General features: G+C 34.1%; 2 protein-coding genes across 3 annotated transcripts in view; one reads left to right on the forward strand and one right to left on the reverse strand.

The window, feature by feature from the left end:
• Positions 1-15,428, forward strand: part of LOC137658740 (uncharacterized) — a 33,041-nt gene extending 17,613 nt beyond the window's left edge. For both annotated transcript variants that reach the window (XM_068393761.1, XM_068393762.1), the window contains exon 2: positions 14,178-15,428. In XM_068393761.1, coding sequence (XP_068249862.1) covers positions 14,178-14,889 — 712 coding nt within the window. In that variant the 3' untranslated portion in view covers positions 14,890-15,428. The remainder of the gene's footprint in view (positions 1-14,177) is intronic.
• ArgRS-m (arginyl-tRNA synthetase, mitochondrial) overlaps positions 1-21,109 on the reverse strand; it is a 644,356-nt gene that overhangs the window by 569,986 nt on the left and 53,261 nt on the right. The gene's annotated exons all lie outside the window — the stretch shown is intronic.

Raw genomic sequence — 21,109 nt, forward strand, 5'->3', positions numbered from 1 at the left:
TTTTAGTCTTCTGGAAGCGTTTTCAATGTTATAGATGCATTTTGAGAAATGATCTTTATGTAATTTTAGTCTTCTGGAAGCGTTTTCAAGGTTAAAGATGCATTTTGAGAAATTGTCTTTCTGTAATTTTAGTCTTCTTGAAGCGTTTTCAAGGTTAAAGATGCATTTTGAGAAATGATCTTTATGTAATTTTAGTCTTCTGGAAGCGTTTTCAATGTTATAGATGCATTTTGAGAAATGATCTTTATGTAATTTTAGTCTTCTGGAAGCGTTTTCAAGGTTAAAGATGCATTTTGAGAAATGGTCTTTCTGTAATTTTAGTCTTCTTGAAGCGTTTTCAAGGTTAAAGATGCATTTTGAGAAATGATCTTTATGTAATTTTAGTCTTCTGGAAGCGTTTTCAATGTTATAGATGCATTTTGAGAAATGATCTTTATGTAATTTTAGTCTTCTGGAAGCGTTTTCAAGGTTAAAGATGCATTTTGAGAAATGGTCTTTCTGTAATTTTAGTCTTCTTGAAGCGTTTTCAAGGTTAAAGATGCATTTTGAGAAATGATCTTTATGTAATTTTAGTCTTCTGGAAGCGTTTTCAATGTTATAGATGCATTTAGAGAAATGACCTTTCTGTAATTTTAGTCTTCTTGAAGCGTTTTCAAGGTTAAAGATGCATTTTGAGAAATGATCTTTATGTAATTTTAGTCTTCTGGAAGCGTTTTCAATGTTATAGATGCATTTAGAGAAATGACCTTTCTGTAATTTTAGTCTTCTGGAAGCGTTTTTAACGTTAAAGATACATTTTGAGAAATGATCTTTCTGTAATTTTAGTCTTCTGGAAGAGTTTTTAACGTTAAAGATGCATTTTGAGAAATGATCTTTCTGTAATTTTAGTCTTCTGGAAGAGTTTTTAACGTTAAAGATGCATTTTGAGTCTTCTGGAAGCATTTTTAACACTAAAGAGGCATTTTGAAGCGTTTTTAACGTTAAAAATGAATTTTGAGAAATGATCTTTCAGTAATTTTAGTCTTCTGGAAGCGTTTTTAATGTTAAAGAGGCATTTTGAGAAATTATCTTTCTGTAATTTTAGTCGTCTGGAAGCGTTTTTAATGTTAAAGAGGCATTTTGAGAAATGATCTTTCTGTAATTTTTGTCTTCTGGAAGCGTTTTTAACGTTAAAGATGCATTTTGAGTATTCTGGAAGCATTTTTAACATTAAAGAGGCATTTTGAAGCGTTTTTAACGTTAAAAATGAATTTTGAGAAATGATCTTCCAGTAATTTTAGTCTTCTGGAAGCGTTTTTAATGTTAAAGAGGCATTTTGAGAAATGATTTTTCAGTAATTTTAGTCGTCTGGAAGCGTTTTTAATGTTAAAGAGGCATTTTGAGAAATGATCTTTCTGTAATTTTTGTCTTCTGGAAGCGTTTTTAACGTTAAAGAGGCATTTTGATAAATGATGTTTCTGTAATTTTTGTCTTCTGGAAGCGTTTTTAACGTTAAAAATTAATTTTGAGAAATTATCTTTCTGTAATTTTAGTCGTCTGGAAGCGTTTTCAATGTTGAAGATACATTTTGAGAAATGATCTTTCTGTAATTTTAGTCTTCTGGAAGCGTTTTTAATGTTAAAGAGGCATTTTGAGAAATTATCTTTCTGTAATTTTTGTCTTCTGGAAGCGTTTTTAATGTTAAAGAGGCATTTTGAGAAATTATCTTTCTGTAATTTTTGTCTTCTGGAAGCGTTTTTAATGTTAAAGAGGCATTTTGATAAATGATGTTTCTGTAATTTTTGTCTTCTGGAAGCGTTTTTAACGTTAAAGAGGCATTTTGAGAAAGGATCTTTCTGTAATTGTTGTCTTCTGGAAGCGTTTTCAACATTAAAGTGGCATTTTGAGAAATGATCTTTCTGTAATTCTTGTCTTCTGAAGCGTTTTCAACGTTAAAGATGCATTTTGAAAAAATTATCTTTCTGTAATTTCAGTCTTCTGGAAGCGTTTTCAAAGTTAAAGATGCATTTTCAGAAATGACCTTTCTGTAATTTCAGTCTTCTGGAAGCGTTTTCAACGTTAAAGATGCATTTTGAGAAATGATCTTTCTGTAATTTCAGTCTTCTGGAAGCGTTTTTAACGTTAAAAATGAATTTTGAGAAATGATCTTCCAGTAATTTTAGTCTTCTGGAAGCGTTTTTAATGTTAAAGAGGCATTTTGAGAAATGATTTTTCAGTAATTTTAGTCGTCTGGAAGCGTTTTTAATGTTAAAGAGGCATTTTGAGAAATGATCTTTCTGTAATTTTTGTCTTCTGGAAGCGTTTTTAACGTTAAAGATGCATTTTGAAGCGTTTTTAACGTTAAAAATTAATTTTGAGAAATTATCTTTCTGTAATTTTAGTCGTCTGGAAGCGTTTTCAATGTTGAAGATACATTTTGAGAAATGATCTTTCTGTAATTTTAGTCTTCTGGAAGCGTTTTTAATGTTAAAGAGGCATTTTGAGAAATTATCTTTCTGTAATTTTTGTCTTCTGGAAGCGTTTTTAATGTTAAAGAGGCATTTTGAGAAATGATCTTTCTGTAATTTTTGTCTTCTGGAAGCGTTTTTAATGTTAAAGAGGCATTTTGAGAAATTATCTTTCTGTAATTTTTGTCTTCTGGAAGCGTTTTTAATGTTAAAAAGGCATTTTGATAAATGATGTTTCTGTAATTTTTGTCTTCTGGAAGCGTTTTTAACGTTAAAAGAGGCATTTTGAGAAAGGATCTTTCTGTAATTGTTGTCTTCTGGAAGCGTTTTCAACATTAAAGTGGCATTTTGAGAAATGATCTTTCTGTAATTCTTGTCTTCTGAAGCGTTTTCAACGTTAAAGATGCATTTTGAAAAAATTATCTTTCTGTAATTTCAGTCTTCTGGAAGCGTTTTCAAAGTTAAAGATGCATTTTCAGAAATGACCTTTCTGTAATTTCAGTCTTCTGGAAGCGTTTTCAACGTTAAAGATGCATTTTGAGAAATGATCTTTCTGTAATTTCAGTCTTCTGGAAGCGTTTTCAACGTTAAAGATGCATTTTGAGAAATGATCTTTCTGTAATTTCAGTCTTCTGGAAGCGTTTTCAACGTTAAAGATGCATTTTGAGAAATGATCTTTCTGTAATTTCAGTCTTCTGGAAGCGTTTTCAACGTTAAATAAAGATGCATTTTGAAAAATGATCTTTCTGTAATTTCAGTCTTCTGGAAGCGTTTTCAACGTTAAAGATGCATTTTTAGAAATGATCTTTCTGTAATTTCAGTCTTCTGAAAGCGTTTTCAACGTTAAAGATGCATTTTGAGAAATGATCTTTCTGTAATTTCAGTCTTCTGGAAGCGTTTTCAACGTTAAAGATGCATTTTGAGAAATGATCTTTCTGTAATTTCAGTCTTCTGGAAGCGTTTTCAACGTTAAATAAAGATGCATTTTGAAAAATGATCTTTCTGTAATTTCAGTCTTCTGGAAGCGTTTTCAACGTTAAAGATGCATTTTGAGAAATGATCTTTCTGTAATTTCAGTCTTCTGAAAGTGTTTTCAACGTTAAATAAAGATGCATTTTGAGAAATGACCTTTCTGTAATTTCAGTCTTCTGGAAGCGTTTTCAACGTTAAAGATGCATTTTGAAAAATGATCTTTCTGTAATTTCAGTCTTCTGAAAGCGTTTTCAACGTTAAATAAAGATGCATTTTGAGAAATGACCTTTCTGTAATTTCAGTCTTCTGGAAGCGTTTTCAACGTTATAGATGCATTTTGAGAAATGATCTTTCTGTAATTTCAGTCTTCTGGAAGCGTTTTCAACGTTAAAGATGCATTTTGAGAAATGATCTTTCTGTAATTTCAGTCTTCTGAAAGCGTTTTCAACGTTAAATAAAGATGCATTTTGAGAAATGACCTTTCTGTAATTTCAGTCTTCTGGAAGCGTTTTCAACGTTATAGATGCATTTTGAGAAATGATCTTTCTGTAATTTCAGTCTTCTGGAAGCGTTTTCAACGTTAAAGATGCATTTTGAGAAATGATCTCTCTGTAATTTCAGTCTTCTGGAAGCGTTTTCAATGTCAAAGATGCATTTTGAGAAATGATCTTTCTGTATTCTTCTGGAAGCATTTTCAATGTTAAAGATGCATTTTGAGAAATGATCTTTCTGTATTCTTCTGGAAGCGTTTTCAATGTTAAAGATGCATTTTGAAAAATGACCTTTCTGTATTCTTCTGGAAGCGTTTTCAATGTTAAAGATGCATTTTGAGAAATGATCTTTCTGTATTCTTCTGGAAGCGTTTTCAACGTTAAAGATGCATTTTTAGAAATGATCTTTCTGTAATTTCAGTCTTCTGAAAGCGTTTTCAACGTTAAAGATGCATTTTGAGAAATGATCTTTCTGTAATTTCAGTCTTCTGGAAGCGTTTTCAACGTTAAAGATGCATTTTGAGAAATGATCTTTCTGTAATTTCAGTCTTCTGGAAGCGTTTTCAACGTTAAATAAAGATGCATTTTGAAAAATGATCTTTCTGTAATTTCAGTCTTCTGGAAGCGTTTTCAACGTTAAAGATGCATTTTGAGAAATGATCTTTCTGTAATTTCAGTCTTCTGAAAGTGTTTTCAACGTTAAATAAAGATGCATTTTGAGAAATGACCTTTCTGTAATTTCAGTCTTCTGGAAGCGTTTTCAACGTTAAAGATGCATTTTGAAAAATGATCTTTCTGTAATTTCAGTCTTCTGAAAGCGTTTTCAACGTTAAATAAAGATGCATTTTGAGAAATGACCTTTCTGTAATTTCAGTCTTCTGGAAGCGTTTTCAACGTTATAGATGCATTTTGAGAAATGATCTTTCTGTAATTTCAGTCTTCTGGAAGCGTTTTCAACGTTAAAGATGCATTTTGAGAAATGATCTTTCTGTAATTTCAGTCTTTTGAAAGCGTTTTCAACGTTAAAGATGCATTTTGAGAAATGATCTCTCTGTAATTTCAGTCTTCTGGAAGCGTTTTCAATGTCAAAGATGCATTTTGAGAAATGATCTTTCTGTATTCTTCTGGAAGCGTTTTCAATGTTAAAGATGCATTTTGAGAAATGATCTTTCTGTATTCTTCTGGAAGCGTTTTCAATGTTAAAGATGCATTTTGAAAAATGACCTTTCTGTATTCTTCTGGAAGCGTTTTCAATGTTAAAGATGCATTTTGAGAAATGATCTTTCTGTATTCTTCTGGAAGCGTTTTCAATGTTAAAGATGCATTTTGAGAAATGGTCTCTCCGTAATTTTAGTCTTCTGGAAGTGTTTTCAATGTTGTAGATGCATTTTGAGAAATGATTTCTTCGTAATTTTAGTCTTCTGGAAGCGTTTTTAACGTTAAAGATGCATTTTGGGAAATGATCTTTTAGTAATTTTAGTCTTTTGGAAGCGCTTACAACGTTAAAGATGCATTTTGAGAAATGATCTCTCCGTAATTTTAGTCTTCTGGAAGTGTTTTCAAGGTTAAAGATGCATTTTGAGAAATGATCTCTCCGTAATTTTAGTCTTCTGGAAGTGTTTTCAAGGTTAAAGATGCATTTTGAGAAATGATCTCTCCGTAATTTTAGTCTTCTGGAAGCGTTTTCAACGTTAAAGATGCATTTTGAGAAATTATCTTTCTGTAATTTAAGTCTTCTGGAAGCGCTCACAACGTTAAAGATGCATTTTGAGAAATGATCTCTCTGTAATTTTAGTCTTCTGGAAGCGTTTTCAACGTTAAAGATGCATTTTGAGAAATTATCTTTCTGTAATTTAAGTCTTCTGGAAGCGCTCACAACGTTAAAGATGCATTTTGAGAAATGATCTCTCTGTAATTTCAGTCTTCTGGAAGCGTTTTCAACGTTAAAGATGCATTTTGAAAAATGACCTTTCTGTATTCCTCTGGAAGCGCTCACAATGTTAAAGATGCATTTTGAGAAATTATCTTTCTGTATTCTTCTGGAAGCGTTTTCAATGTTAAAGATGCATTTTGAGAAATGATCTCTCCGTAATTTTAGTCTTATGGAAGCGTTTTCAACGTTAAAGATGCATTTTGAGGAATGATCTTTCCGTAATTTTAGTCTTCTGGAAGCATTTTCAAGGTTAAAGATGCATTTTCAGAAAGGATCTTTCTGTAATTTTAGTCTTCTGGAAGCGTTTACAACGTTAAAGATGAATTTTGAGAAATGATCTTTCAGTAATTTTAGTCTTCTGGAAGCGTTTTTAACGTTAAAGATGCATTTTGAGAAATGATCTTTCTGTAATTTTAGTCTTCTGAAAACATTAAAGATGCATTCTGAGAAAAGATCTTTCTGTAATATCAGTCTTCTGGAAGCGTTTTCAATGTTGAAGATACATTTTGAGAAATGATCTTTCTGTAATTTTAGTCTTCTGGAAGCGTTTCCAACGTTAAAGATGCATTTTGAGAAATGATCTTTCTGTAATTTTAGTCTTCTGGAAGCGTTTTCAACGTTAAAAATGCATTTTTAGAAACAATCTTTCTGTAATTTTAGTATTCTGAGAACATTAAAGATGCATTTTGAGAAATGATCTCTGTAATTTTAGTCTTCTGGAAGCGTTTACAACGTTAAAGATGCATTTTGAGAAATGATCTTTCTGTAATTTTAGTCTTCTGGAAGCGTTTTCAAGGTTAAAGATGCATTTTGAGAAATGATCTTTCTGTAATTCTAGTCTTCTGAGAACATTAAAGATGCATTCTGAGAAATGATCTTTCTGTAATTTCAGTCTTCTGGAAGCGTTTTCAATGTTAAAGATGCATTTTGAGAAATGATCTCTCTGTAATTTCAGTCTTCTGGAAGCATTTTTAACGTTAAGGATGCATTTTGAGAAATGATATCTGTAATTTTAGTCTTCTGAGAACATTAAAGATGCATTCTGAGAAATGATCTTTCTGTAATTTCAGTCTTCTGGAAGCGTTCTCAATGTTGAAGATACATTTTGAGAAATGATCTTTCTGTAATTTCAGTCTTCTGGAAGCGTTTTCAATGTTAAAGATGCATTTTGAGAAATGATCTCTCTGTAATTTTAGTCTTCTGGAAGTGTTTTCAATGTTGAAGATACATTTTGAGAAATGATCTTTCTGTAATTTTAGTCTTCTGAGAACATTGAAGATGCATTCTGAGAAATGATCTTTCTGTAATTTCAGTCTTCTGGAAGCGTTTTCAATGTTAAAGACGCATTTTGAGAAATGATCTTTCTGTAATTTTAGTCTTCTGGAAGCGTTTTCATTGTTGAAGATACATTTTGAGAAATGATCTTTCTGTAATTTCAGTCTTCTGGAAGCGTTCTCAATGTTGAAGATACATTTTGAGAAATTATCTTTCTGTAATTTTAGTCTTCTGGAAGCGTTTTCAACTTTAGAGATGCCTTTTGAGAAATGATCTTTCTGTAATTTTAGTCTTCTGGAAGCGTTTTCAAGGTTGAAGATGCATTTTGAGAAATGATCTTTCTGTAATTTTAGTCTTCTGGAAGAGTTTTCAATGTTGAAGATACATTTTGAGAAATGATCTTTCTGTAATTTTAGTCTTCTGGAAGCGTTTTTAACGTTAAAGATGCATTTTGAGAAATGATCTTTCTGTAATTTTAGTCTTCTGGAAGCGTTTTCAATGTTAAAGATGCATTTTGAGAGATGATCTCTCTGTAATTTTAGTCTTCTGGAAGCGTTTTAAACGTTAAAGATGAATTTTGAGAAATGATCTTTATGTAATTTCAGTCTTCTGGAAGCATTTTCAACGTTAAAGATGCATTTTGAGAAATGATCTTTCTGTAATTTTAGTCTTCTGGAAGCGTTTTCAAGGTTGAAGATGCATTTTGAGAAATGATCTTTCTGTAATTTTAGTGTTCTGGAAGCGTTTTTAACGTTAAAGATGCATTTTGAGAAATGATCTTTCTGTAATTTTAGTCTTCTGGAAGCGTTTTTAACGTTAAAGATGCATTTTGAGAAATGATCTTTCTGTAATTTTAGTCTTCTGGAAACGTTTTCAGCGTTAAAGATGAATTTTGAGAAATGATCTTTCTGTAATTTTAGTCTTCTGAGAACATTAAAGATACACTTTGAGAAATGATCTTTCTGTAATTTCAGTCTTCTGGAAGCGTTTTCAATGTTAAAGACGCATTTTGAGAAATGATCTTTCTGTAATTTCAGTCTTCTGGAAGCATTTTCAATGTTGAAGATACATTTTGAGGAATGGTCTTTCTGTAATTTTAGTCTTCTGGAAGCGTTTTCAATGTTGAAGATACATTTTGAGAAATGATCTTTCTGTAATTTCAGTCTTCTGGAAGCGTTTTCAATGTTAAAGATGCATTTTGAGAAATGATCTTTCAGTAATTTCAGTCTTCTGGAAGCATTTTCAACGTTAAAGATGCATTTTGAGAAATGATCTTTCTGTAATTTTAGTCTTCTGAGAACATTAAAGATGCATTCTGAGAAATGATCTTTCTGTAATTTTAGTCTTCTGGAAGCGCTTTTAACGTTAAAGATGCATTTTGAGAAATGATCTTTCTGTAATTTTAGTCTTCTGAGAACATTAGAGATGTATTTTGAGAAATGATTTTTCTGTAATTTTAGTCTTCTGGAAGCGTTTTAGACATAACAGATGCATTCTGAGCAATGATCTATCTGCAATTTTGATCTTCTGGAAGCATTTTAAACGTTATTGATTGATTTTGAGCAATGATCTTTCTGTAATTTTAGAGTTCTTAATTTGCTGGACAGGATCTTATGGCCTAATAAATTTCTTATTCCCGATCTAGATCCTATATCAATCTCGCACCATCGTTCAATTAGTTTGTTAAGCGATTCTGTCGTTTGCTTTCAGATTTTCCCGGACAGTACCAGAGTTTATTTGCTGTTCTCTTGTTTCCTTTCACCACTGGGCTACTTTCCCGAAAAGGAGTCATTGGGCTTGTAGGTTTCTGTTTTTCCAACTAGTATTGTCCAAAATATGAACAGTAGCACAGATATCTGAGGAACAACACTATACCATTACAACTGATGGGTTATGGTGCAAATATTCGGTTATGTCATTGCCTGGGTAAGAATAAACCCCACCTTCCAATACACAAAGTAGAAGTTTTGGAGAGACACTGAGTGGAATGCGAAAGGAGGCAGCAGACTGCAGAAAACTCGAAAGGGTCTGGAGTTGAAACATTATTATTACCATACCACAAAACAAATGAAACAGTACTGAGAATAGTTGAAGAAGAGAGAACCATAATTGCAACAATAAAAAGAAAGAAGAAAAACGGATTTTGACATGGGAAAAATCTATTTTTGGGTGAGATGACCATGTTGTCTTGATGGAAGTTCCTCATTGGCAGCTTCTGCTTTGAATATTTCTGCAAGTGATATACCAGATAAATTTTACCTTTGAGGTATCAACAGAGAGATATCGTGGCTAGTACAGTGGTAACGTGTTTGCCTAGCATTCGCATGGCAGCAGATCGATCCCCGCCCAGGACCATGAGTTTAAGCTGTTTACTGGGGAGGCCACTGCTGTGGTTGGGCACCAAAGTGGGGGGTTGGGCTTGCCCGGCTGACGTTCTGGTGAGCATCTATTCTGTTGAAACTGGAACTGAAACCAGACACCTTTAACCTTTATAAATCAGGGACATGTTAATAACAAGCCATGGCTATCCTTCCCCGAAGTTAACCTTGTCTCGAAGGATAAGGGTAGAGGGAAGGACATAGGCAAGTGAGCTTTTACAACTCCTGATCTCAATGTGCTACAACTAACAGAGTTTCCAATTGAAACATTCCAGGAGTGGCCATCACATGACGGGAGGTCCCACACTGAGAATTGGGAGGGGATAGAAAGTAACGGGCGGGAGATCAAGACAACATGGCTATATCACCCAGAAATAGATTTTTCCAATGTCAAAATCTGTTTTTTGGGCTTGAACCATGTCGTTCTGATGGAAGTGTGACGGGCCGAGAGAAGGTTGTGACTCAAAGACAGGATGAAAGCAACTGAGTGAGTTTATTATAGAACACACTCCTTTATAAACAAAAGCTCAAGCAACAGGAAATTTCCTGTTCAAAATCGACACCGTTACCGATGAGAAAAACAGACATGTTTTTTCAGGTTCTTTTCAGTGCGAGGGGAGAGCGAAGATACAAGCACAAAATGAACTATGTAAGATCGTGTGACACACGGTTGGTACAGAAGTGTACCAGAGAATTATTCTCAGTTGTGGCCAGGAGAGTTTTAACCCTTTACACCCCATAGACATGATCACACTTCCAGTAGCATTGGTAACTATGATACCAATCTATGGAGCAAGCGATATGTTTCTAAAAAGTAGGAGCAAAGGAAATCAACGTCACAGTCCCACTCACTGTGGAGAGGATCTTGTCTCCAGAGGATGAAAAGATCAAAGTCTATAAAAGGAGGGTTAAAAATTGAGATACACTACTTTTATTTTGTACAGTAGGTACAATGAAAGAAAACACAAAAAGGAAAAGCAGTCTTTTATTGTTTTCAAAAGATGCATAAATGTAACAGTAATCAATTGTAACATTATATGTAGTAAATATCTACAGAAAACCGGACTTCCACCCCCAAAATTATGTAACAGAGTAATAAAATAGTAACACTCATGACATACATGGAAAAATGTCACCTTAAATGCTTTATAATATTAAATAGTGCATTGAAAAGAGGAACAGTGCAGACTCGGAAGTCTCAACTATACAGTCTATAAGAGTCCATATACAACACTTAAGAAGCTGGTTTAATCACACTACCAACGGCCACCAAAAAGTGTTTAATCTCTTTCAACTGGCGTAGGTAATGTTTGAAGAACAATATTGAAGATTTCCATCCTGTGTAAGCCTATAAGCCTGTGAAGGACATATATGGAAAAAAAATTTAAGGAAAAGGAAACTTTTCTAGTAAGGTCATGACCTGCTGGAATACTTTCTGAGTCAGCCCTTCTGATGAAGAAGGTGAGTTTGGACCTTAACTGTGTCAGAGAAAGGTTAGATCCTGTCGACTCCCCTTTAAAGAGTTGACCCCCCTTGAAGGACCTGCTCTTGGATAGGTAGGCTTTAAGGCTCTCCACAGGGCACAGAGAAGGGTCCTCCTATAGTGGCAAAATCTTCCAGGGCCCCAGCATTTCGAGGGAAGTTCGTTTTTCGCCAAGAATGCAGGATCTGGATAAAGAATTACCTCTCCTGATTCCGAGAAATCAATTTGGCCATCATCCCTTGAAAGGGACACAATCTCACTGACTCTAGCACCAGAAGCCATACCAAGTAAAAAGATAGATTTTTGAGTAAGATCCCACAAAGAGGCAGAGGCGTTATCTGTCGAAGAGGCAAAGTGCATGACTTTATCCAACGACCATGAAATAGCCTTGGGAGGAGCATTAGGCTTCAGTTTAGCACAAGCCTTCAGGGTCTTATTGAATAGCTCACTATTGAGTTAGATATCAAAAGCATATGCGATCGGTCTAGTTAGTGCAAACTTACATGAAGTAATAGTTGTAGAGGCTACACCTTGATCATGTAGTGAAATGAAGAAAGAAATACAGAAGTCCATAGAAAGAGAAGAGGGCTGATGACTTTTCCCAAACGCAACCCATTTTTTCTAGGAAGACAAATATTGTCGTTTTGTGGTGTTGGACTTTTACTTTCTATGAAGTCAATTCTTACCCTTGCAACTCCAAATTTTCTTTGAGCCGTGAGGACGAGAAAATCATTAGCTGAAGGGTTTTCGTTATCTTAGCTGAAGGGTTTTCGTTATCCAAGAGGAAGCGAAGACAGTTATCTGTTGAACAACCTGGACAGCACTGGAGATGGTAGAGGGATCTGGAGGGGTTTGAGTTCCAGAACAAGAAGGTACCAATTTCTCTTGGGCCACTTGGGAGCCACTAGAGTCCGCAGTTTGTTCAGTACTTTCAGTAGGAGGTTGAATGGAGGAAAAAGGTAGATGAGACCACTGGGTCCAATTCTGACACATCACATCCATTCCTGTCGCTTCCCGGTCCAAGTTTGGTGCTACATATAGGGGACTTTTTTGTTGAAGCTAATCACAGAGAGATCAAGTTGCAGTCCTGGGACTTGCTCTAGAATGAAACAGAATGATTTTATGTCCAGAGACCATTCTGTTTCCTGAGGCTTGAAAATCGACACGGCGTCCGCCGTCACATTGCAAACCCCTTCCAGGTGAACTGCTGAAAGATGCCATTTTCACCTTTTTGCTAGAGAGAGAATGGCTAGGATTACATGGTTGATCTGAGAAGATCTGGAGCCCTGGCTGTTGACACAGTGCACTATTGTGTTGTTGTCGATGACCAATTTGATGTGTGATTTCGCCTTTGGGCATAGTCTTTTCAGAGTCAGAAACACTACCATAGCCTCCAGAACATTGATGTGAAACTTCTGACCTGCAATCAACCACTCACCCTGCACTTTCTTGGAAGAGGAGTGTCCTCCCCAACCTTGTTATGAGGCGTCCGTGTGAATAGTCACGGAAGGAGGAGGGTACGGAAGAGGGACATCGTTCGATAGACTTTTGGCAATAAGGCCGGGGTTTTGTGGCAAAGATATTTACGAGCATTGGATGCCTTTCTTCTCCAGACTCTGTTGGCATCTTTGAGCCTTGCTTTCAAGATTGGGTCTGTTATGGCAGCAAAATGTAACGACCCCAAGACCCTTTCTTGTTGTCGTCTGGTGAGTAATTTTGAATGAAGTAGGAACCTGACTGAGTTTGCGATTTTCTTTCTCTTACCTTGTAGTAGAGAGGGGGTTTGTGACTGTAGGTTCCAGTGAAGTCCTAGCCACTGGAATTTCCGAGCTGGAGATAACCTGGACTTCTCGAGGTTGATTTGGAAGCCCAGAAATTGTAGGAAGTTCATGACCTCTTGGGCTGTTTGAAGACATTCCAACTTCGTTGCAGCACAGACTAACCAGTCGTCCAAGTACACCATCACCTGAAGGCCTCTGTTCCAAAGTTGTTGGACAATGGCCACGACTAGTTTTGTGAAAATCCTTGGAGCTATACTGAGCCCGAAGGGCATAGCTTTGAATACGTAGGCCTTTCTTGCCAGTCTGAAACCAAGGTAGGGGGAGAAGCGCCGACCTATCGGAAGATGCCAATAGGTGTCTATAAGATCTATGGAGACGGTGCAGACCCCCGGAGGTAGTAGGGTCCGTATTTGCGAGATAGTCAGCATCTGGAACTTGTCGTTCAAAATGAATTTGTTTAGTGGGGACAGGCCCAGAATAGTTCGAAGAGTGTTCGAATCTTTCTTGGGATCTTCGCTCCTGAGGTCAGAACTCTGTTGATACCTCTAAGGTAAAATTTCTCTGGTATATCACTTGTAGAAATATCCCAAGCAGAAGCTACCAATGAGGAACTTCCATCAGGACGACATGGCTCGAACCCCAAAAAACTGGATAGGACACATTTTAAGAGGAGATGGGTTACTGAAGGACATTATTATAGAAGGTAAATTTGAAGGATAAAAGACCCAGAGGAAGGAAAAGTAAGTCATGCTAGATGACCTAAAGGGAGAAAGAAGGTACCAAGAGCTAAAAGAGGTGGCCATGAATTGTGAATTATGGAGGGCGACCAATCCATGATAGAACCTGCCTTACAGCAGATTATTATCGGAGTAGTAATAGTAGTAGTACTATCTGCATCCAACCACATCTACTCTTATGGATTCAAGTGTGCTTTTTGACGAAATTGGGGATTGAGGACCATAGTGGGGGGGGGGGTTCTTTTAAAGTAATTACCATAAAACACAAGTTTTACATAACATTGGCATAAATAAGATGCTTTGACAAACACGTGAATTCACATCCCCTTATAACGTTTACCTTACATGCCGTTTAATTTGCTCCAAAAATATTTTTTCTGATACATACAGAAAATAAGATGGAAACTAAAATTTACAAAAAAAAAAAATACCAATGAAATATAAACTACAGTTTGAATAACAGGAACTTAATTTTTCCCAAAGTTTAATTATTCATGATTCTCTTGATAGGAACAATGATGTGAGTGATATCTACTGCAACCTTTACATAGTTATGAACCTTGATTTGCCATACCTTTTATCTTAACTTTATCTTTAAATCAATATTGAATAAAATTTCAAACTTTTAATTGTTATTTATACGTTTTCAATGATTCAGTTACAATTTTTCTTCCTAACAGGTATGATGGGCCTCCAAGCCCAGAATTCATAAGTGTTTTTGAAAATGACGAGATGGATAACCTAAACAATTCTGACAGAATTTGGCAACAGGCTTTGGACATTGTAAACAGCTCAGAGCCTCCAGATACAGCGTATAACGATCATGTCAGTCTTAGTTACTTAAGGTCTGGAAATTTAGAGGAAGATAGTGTGATTGATGATCTTGAGCATGCCCTTAACGGTACTGGACCAATGAGTTGCAACTATCCATCAAATCAAACTGCTTCAACACCAGTGGTACCAAGCAGAGAATCTCTACCTAGTGCAACACCACCACGTCCAGAGAATGACAATTCTGAAGTCCAACCAATAATAGGTAATCATGAAGAAGAACAGGCAACCCCAAGTAGAGACCAACCCTCTGTCAATCAAGATTCTGAAAAAACACCAGCTTTTTCACCCATATCACTAAAGCGAAAGAGAGATGACGATTCTTTCACTAATGTTAAAGGTATTTCCATAACAGCAGACACTGCAGGTGAGACATCAATTCCAAATTTGCCTTCAGCACAATACACTCCATTTGATGATAACACAAACTCTAGTCAAGACCACCAACAAGGATTAGAGCAAGGAAACTGCTTAGATCAAGATGTGATCGAACGTGGACCTAAGAGGCTCCGCAAGGAAGGATCTCCTAAGCCAAGTTTCAAAGGGGAAAAATCTGATTAGGCGACTTAGTCACCTAATACGGCGTAGGGAACTGGCGACCCCATCGCCCACTAACAGAATGTTAGTGCAGTTAGCTAGGCCTCCTTTCACCTTGAGCAGGACTATCCTGGATTGCAAGAACAGATATGCTGATGTCTTAACATTTGTCTATTAAACATCCCCTAGTGAATGCTTAACAGACTGAAATGTTAACAAACAGGCAGTCAGTATTGCAACCCAGGTATCCAGAGGGACCGTTGGTTCCATCTCAAAAGAAGGGTTTGGGGGAGAGGATGACATTCCGCTCCACTAGAAAAATAAATATGTCAAAACAAAACAATTAAACAAAACAACCAGTGAAACCCATATCACAAGCGTTCAACCGATGAATATCATTTTCATGATCCTCAGAGGTGTAATTTTTCCACTGAAAATTACTTTTAAAAGACCAATAGATTATCGTCAACATAATATAAGGATCATGCAAACTTGATAACCTTAAAGTAATAATGTATGCCTGCAATAAAGAAAGAGAAACCATAATATTTCCAAAATCAATTTTTAGTGATGAATTTCCCAACAATAGAGTAGCTTAAAAAAATAATCGGAAATCTTGATGTGGTAATATCTACTTTCCTAAGCAAGCAAACATTTTAACACCACCTAATGAAATAAAATAGCAAACTGTCTTAGCGCCCATGCCCAAGGAACAAGGATAACCTATTCTGCAAAGTTTATTCTTTGTAAAATTTATGTGATGATACACTTCCTATTCTAGGTTTTACAAACATCACTAGGGACAAATTATTTCTCAAATAAACCTAAACGTTTGGAATGGTACTGTATTTGTACGTCAGTTATCAATTAACAACTAAATTCTAATTAATTCCGGAGAATATATAGGTTAACCTAGTACAGTAAAGCAATAGCACAATGATCAAGATAATATTGAAAAGAAACTTTACCCACAGGAACATACGTTTATTTAAAAGAAAAACTATCTAAATTAAATTGGTTTATGCATACTGGCATCAAAATTTCCTGGTTCATCTACTGTATTTTGAAAATGATAAATATATACAAATAATATCAACATGTAATAGCCTACCGTTGGTTAAGAATTGCTTAAAATAATATTCAATGAAAAGCTAAAGATGAATGCGAGTGAAGTAATAATTAAATGAAAATTCAACGATAAGGTATTGCCTTTTCTCTCAATTTTATATTCATATATACCACACAAATTACAAGAAATAGACTGTACAGTCTAGGAATCAGTGTTCCTTGGGTTTGGGGCTTTGGAATTTGCTATATAAAGGTATTACAGAATGAAGGCTCACTCAAGGTTTACAGCTATATATTTAGAGAATGGATAATATATTTCCATAGGAATATACCTTTACCTTAAGTAAGTGTTTTTTATTTCTCTTTTCTTATATTTGGGTAATACATGACGTTTCGTGATTTAATATATATATATATATATATATATATATATATATATATATATATATATATATATATATATATATATATATATATATATATATATATATATGGGATTTAAATTACGACTATACCACCCTTAGTGGTATTCAAAGAGAAAGCAACTATAGACGGTTATGTATATCATGTCCATGAATGTTGGATTAGTGTCCTCAACTACACCCTCCTAGTCATCAGCAGCAATTGTCTGGTCCATTTGTTTCTACCTCGGAAGGAGAGAAGACTTGGGCTCTAATTACCTTGTGACATATAACAAATATTTGGAGATGAAATGCTACAATTCGTCAATAGTTTCAGTCCCTATACATAAGACATTAAAGGTCATCACACTAAATGACTTGCTTCTGTGCTGGTCTTCTACTAAAGTTCATCTATAACCTTTCTATTTATACAGTAATGTCCTTACTCAAAACGACCACTAAAATTGCATTAGTTTTTTCCTCTTCCATTCCTTATTTTACAACTCTGCTCCATAAGCTAATCATAGATTTCTAAAAATATCAAAAGCCGTTTTTGGTGCCTACAGCGTTTCCTCTTGACTGACTACACGCTTCCTTTTACAAAATAGTTTTTCTTCACTTTAGGCATATCTTAAAATGTTCATCACCATTTTATATACTAATATCATTTCATCAGATTCAATCATTACTCTTAATCAAACATCTCTAGACCTATAGTTTAATACAGAAAGAAGTTTAGTTAGTTGTACCTATCTATCAGAAGAGAGAAATTCTTACATCGAGGTAAACGGGAGTCATTTACTTTTTAGTGTCAGCAACAACTTCAACAAGTATTTCAGTATTACATCCTCATTTCAAGGAGCGAGCCTTAATTGATAATCATCGCTTGAACGCTTGTGATACCCTTCCAAAGGATTGTACCGTGACGAGGTGGAAGGGCTTGGATACCTTATACAACTTGGGAGCTAAAACCACTAATTCCTCAATTTAGGCGACCTACTGTATGTGTGTGTATATATATATATATATATATATATATATATATATATATATATATATATATATATATATATATATATATATATATACAGATAATGTTTATGTCAAGATGTGTGTGTGTACACATGTCTGCTCAGCTAACTATAATAACCATAGTTAAAGAATAGTGTCCTTTGATATTATATCAAATTGTAATCCAGATATCAACTGACAAGTGCAGTTGCAATACAATCAGGACCTGAAATATAGAAACAATACTGGCTATTGTCAAGGCAAATCCAAGCATACTTTGAAACATCACTTCATTGTATTGTAACATGAACACTGGTTTCATGTCAGGTAATCATCAAAAGGGCATTATCTTTAGGAGCCATTAGGGACACTCAAGGTGGAAACCTCCGTTGTTAAGAGGTTAGACAAAAACAATCCAATCTACTTATCAATTTGTTAGATTTAAGGAAAACATCTAATGTGGTTATATGTATTGTAAATAAATTAATATACGAGTTGAAATATAAAGTCTGGGCAGATGGTGAGAAAACTATGATAATGGTTTATAATTTACATTTTAAGAACTCAATTGCACGTGATATATTTCATTCAAGATACTCTCATGTTTTCCTCTTTTCTATTCTACCTCATCGAAGATATTCTACATTTCCTAACTAAGCAATCAAGCTGTGATATCCCGCCACACCTGAACGAATCTGTGATATACGTGTGTTCTCAAATTGGCATCACATCCACAGGTGCTTATCATCATTAATATAATTATGACATTAATAATCTCGTGTTCACTGCATCAGTGAATCGATTCATTATGTAAATATCATTGCCACAATTTCCATTTCATCAAATATTAAGTTCCATTTCACTACAGGTTTATTTAGCTAAATTTTAATGCATATATTTACTTACAACTTGTTTACCATGTGAAATCAATTATCATTTACCTAATTTAAGTTCTCATATGTTCCATTTTGCCAAACGTCCTTTGTATTCATTTCACCCATACTGAGATTATTTCTTGGAGCTGAATTTCACGAAATCATTGTTCCTCATTCAATTAATTCAATCTCTTTACAGTAACAATCACGAACTTCTTTTCATTCTCTGAATTCAAATAGTGATTTTCCAAATGGAAAATTTAATGAAATCAGTTCTTCATTTCACTTTACCCGCAGGTTCTTCAAATGAAAAAAGTGAAATGTAATCCTTCTCTACCCATTGATATTCTGTGATGTTATAAAATGCTATATAATTCTATACTTTCGTATACAAGGGATATTTTTGTGAACGCCTTGTGAATACTGATATATTATATATTACTTTCATAATTAAATCATTTTCTATATCTAGAATGTAATTGGTAGAGTTAATTGTTCGTTCATTTGTAAATGTGATTTTGTCTCTTGTCAAGTTTCTGTTACTGATCACAAATCAAAGTGCTTCGATGGTAAAAGTAAAATAAAAAAAAAAAAAGAATTATGTACAATTCACAACTTTACTATAGAAAAGAAACTATACATATTTTTCTATTTTCATATTTTTTCTAGGTTTTCTTTACAACAGTCGACTTTGTATTTTGTAAAATACAGATGAAAAAGACATTTCTTTCATTGATAACCTATGGAATGCTAAGGATCCCAGGTCATACAACCTGATACAAAGATAAAAAAAGGTGTGTATGTGTGTGTGTGTGTGTTTCTTCTAACTGTATTTTAACTATTTTAACAGTTTAACATGTTTCCTAAAAAGACCCCCCCCCCAAAAAAAAAAAAAAAAAAAATAAGGGTATCACATAAAACCCGATATTTAGCACAATGTGTAGTAGCCGAAATATTATGATTATTTTTATTTCCTTAAATCTTTGGACCTTTTTAAGAAACATATATGTATGTATATATATATATACATATATATATATATATATATATATATATATATATATATATATATATATATATATATATATATATATATCCCGTGTCAACGGATAATGAGACATCGGAACATGTTTTTTTTTTCACTTTACTATAAAAAGGTTCGTGAATGCACTTTATACAGCCCAATAATCTTCAGACGAGTACCTTCTTTGTTCTAACATTATATTTCTAGTTTTGTTTTAACTGTTGGTTGGCTCAATATGTGTCTGTATTTCGTGGCTTTTAACCTACTCTCAATTTTTTTAATGAGGTGCATTTGCACTGACTCCCATAGGTGCTTTTTAGCTCGGAGTTTCCTACTACCTGATTGGTTAGAATTATCTTGTCCAACCAATCAGTGATCAGGAAACTTTTCCAAGCTAAAAGGGCACCTCTGTGAATCGGTGCAAATCTGCCACACTAAAAAGAATTGACTATAGGCTTTGTTTATTTTACGTGATCGTTCGAGTGGTACTGCTTACCCCTCTGAGCAGGTAAATGCAATGTTGCTCTGTCAATACGCTGAATTGTGAGGTTTTGTGGATATCTCCACTGTGATGGAATTACACTCTTACCATTAGAATGATTAGACTTATCACAACGTCATCTATAACATAGTTCAGTGATCGGGCGCAACAAATTTATGAGTCATAGTAATCTTAAAAAGGTTATTAATCTCACTGTATAAAACACAAACTTCTACATATTTTTCATACAAGGTTTTGGACACACACACACACACACACACACATATATATATATATATATATATATATATATATATATATATATATATATATATATATGTATTTTAACTGCCATGTAGTTCAGTCTCAGTTTATATTTAGTCTCTTTTTTTCTCATATGTTTATATATATATATATATATATATATATATATATATATATATATATATATATATATATATATACACACACACATATATATATATATATATATATATATATATACATATATATATATATATATATATATATATATATATATATATATATATATATATACACACACACATATATATATATATATATATATATATATATATATATATACATATATATATATATATACATATATATATATATATATATATATATATATACATATATATATACATATATATATACATATTCATATATATACATATATATACATATATGTGCATATATATATATATATATATATATATATATATATATATATATATATGAGAGAGAGAGAAAAATAGAGACTAAATACAAACTAAGACTGAACTACATGGCAGTTAAAATTCCAACCTGAAAGCAACAGCTAATGCAGCCATCGTTCACACTTGAAAACGACCCCTCCCATTGATTACCCCAGTTCGTGACGTTACGCACTTACCAGACTCGGTCTCCATCTGAATTAATAACAACATTCCTCGTCCTTCGGCGAAGGCAAATTCAGCTGCTAATGGAAGTGCAAGCTGCTTGAAAACTTGCCAAAACACGACTAAAAATGTCTACCATAACATAAAGAAGCAGATTATTTTCAAGACAAAAGTACAGAATGTACGGTTCGCTTTCCCTTTGCCTACACAGACACCGAATAGTCTGGCTTATTCTTTACAGATTCTCCTCTGTCCTCATTCATCTGACAACACTGAGATTACCAAACAATTCATCTTCACCCAAGGGGTTAACTACTGCTCTTGCAATTGTTCATTGGCCGCTTTCCCCTTTCTAAGGGTAGAAGAGACTCTTTACCTATGGTCAGCAGCTCTTCTAGGAGAAGGACACTACAAAATCAAACCATTGTTCTCTAGTCTTGGGTATTGCCATAGCCTCTTTACCATGGTCTTCCACTGTC

The sequence above is a fragment of the Palaemon carinicauda genome, chromosome 19, assembly GCF_036898095.1.
Source record: "Palaemon carinicauda isolate YSFRI2023 chromosome 19, ASM3689809v2, whole genome shotgun sequence".
Classification (NCBI taxonomy): Eukaryota; Metazoa; Arthropoda; class Malacostraca; order Decapoda; family Palaemonidae; genus Palaemon; species Palaemon carinicauda.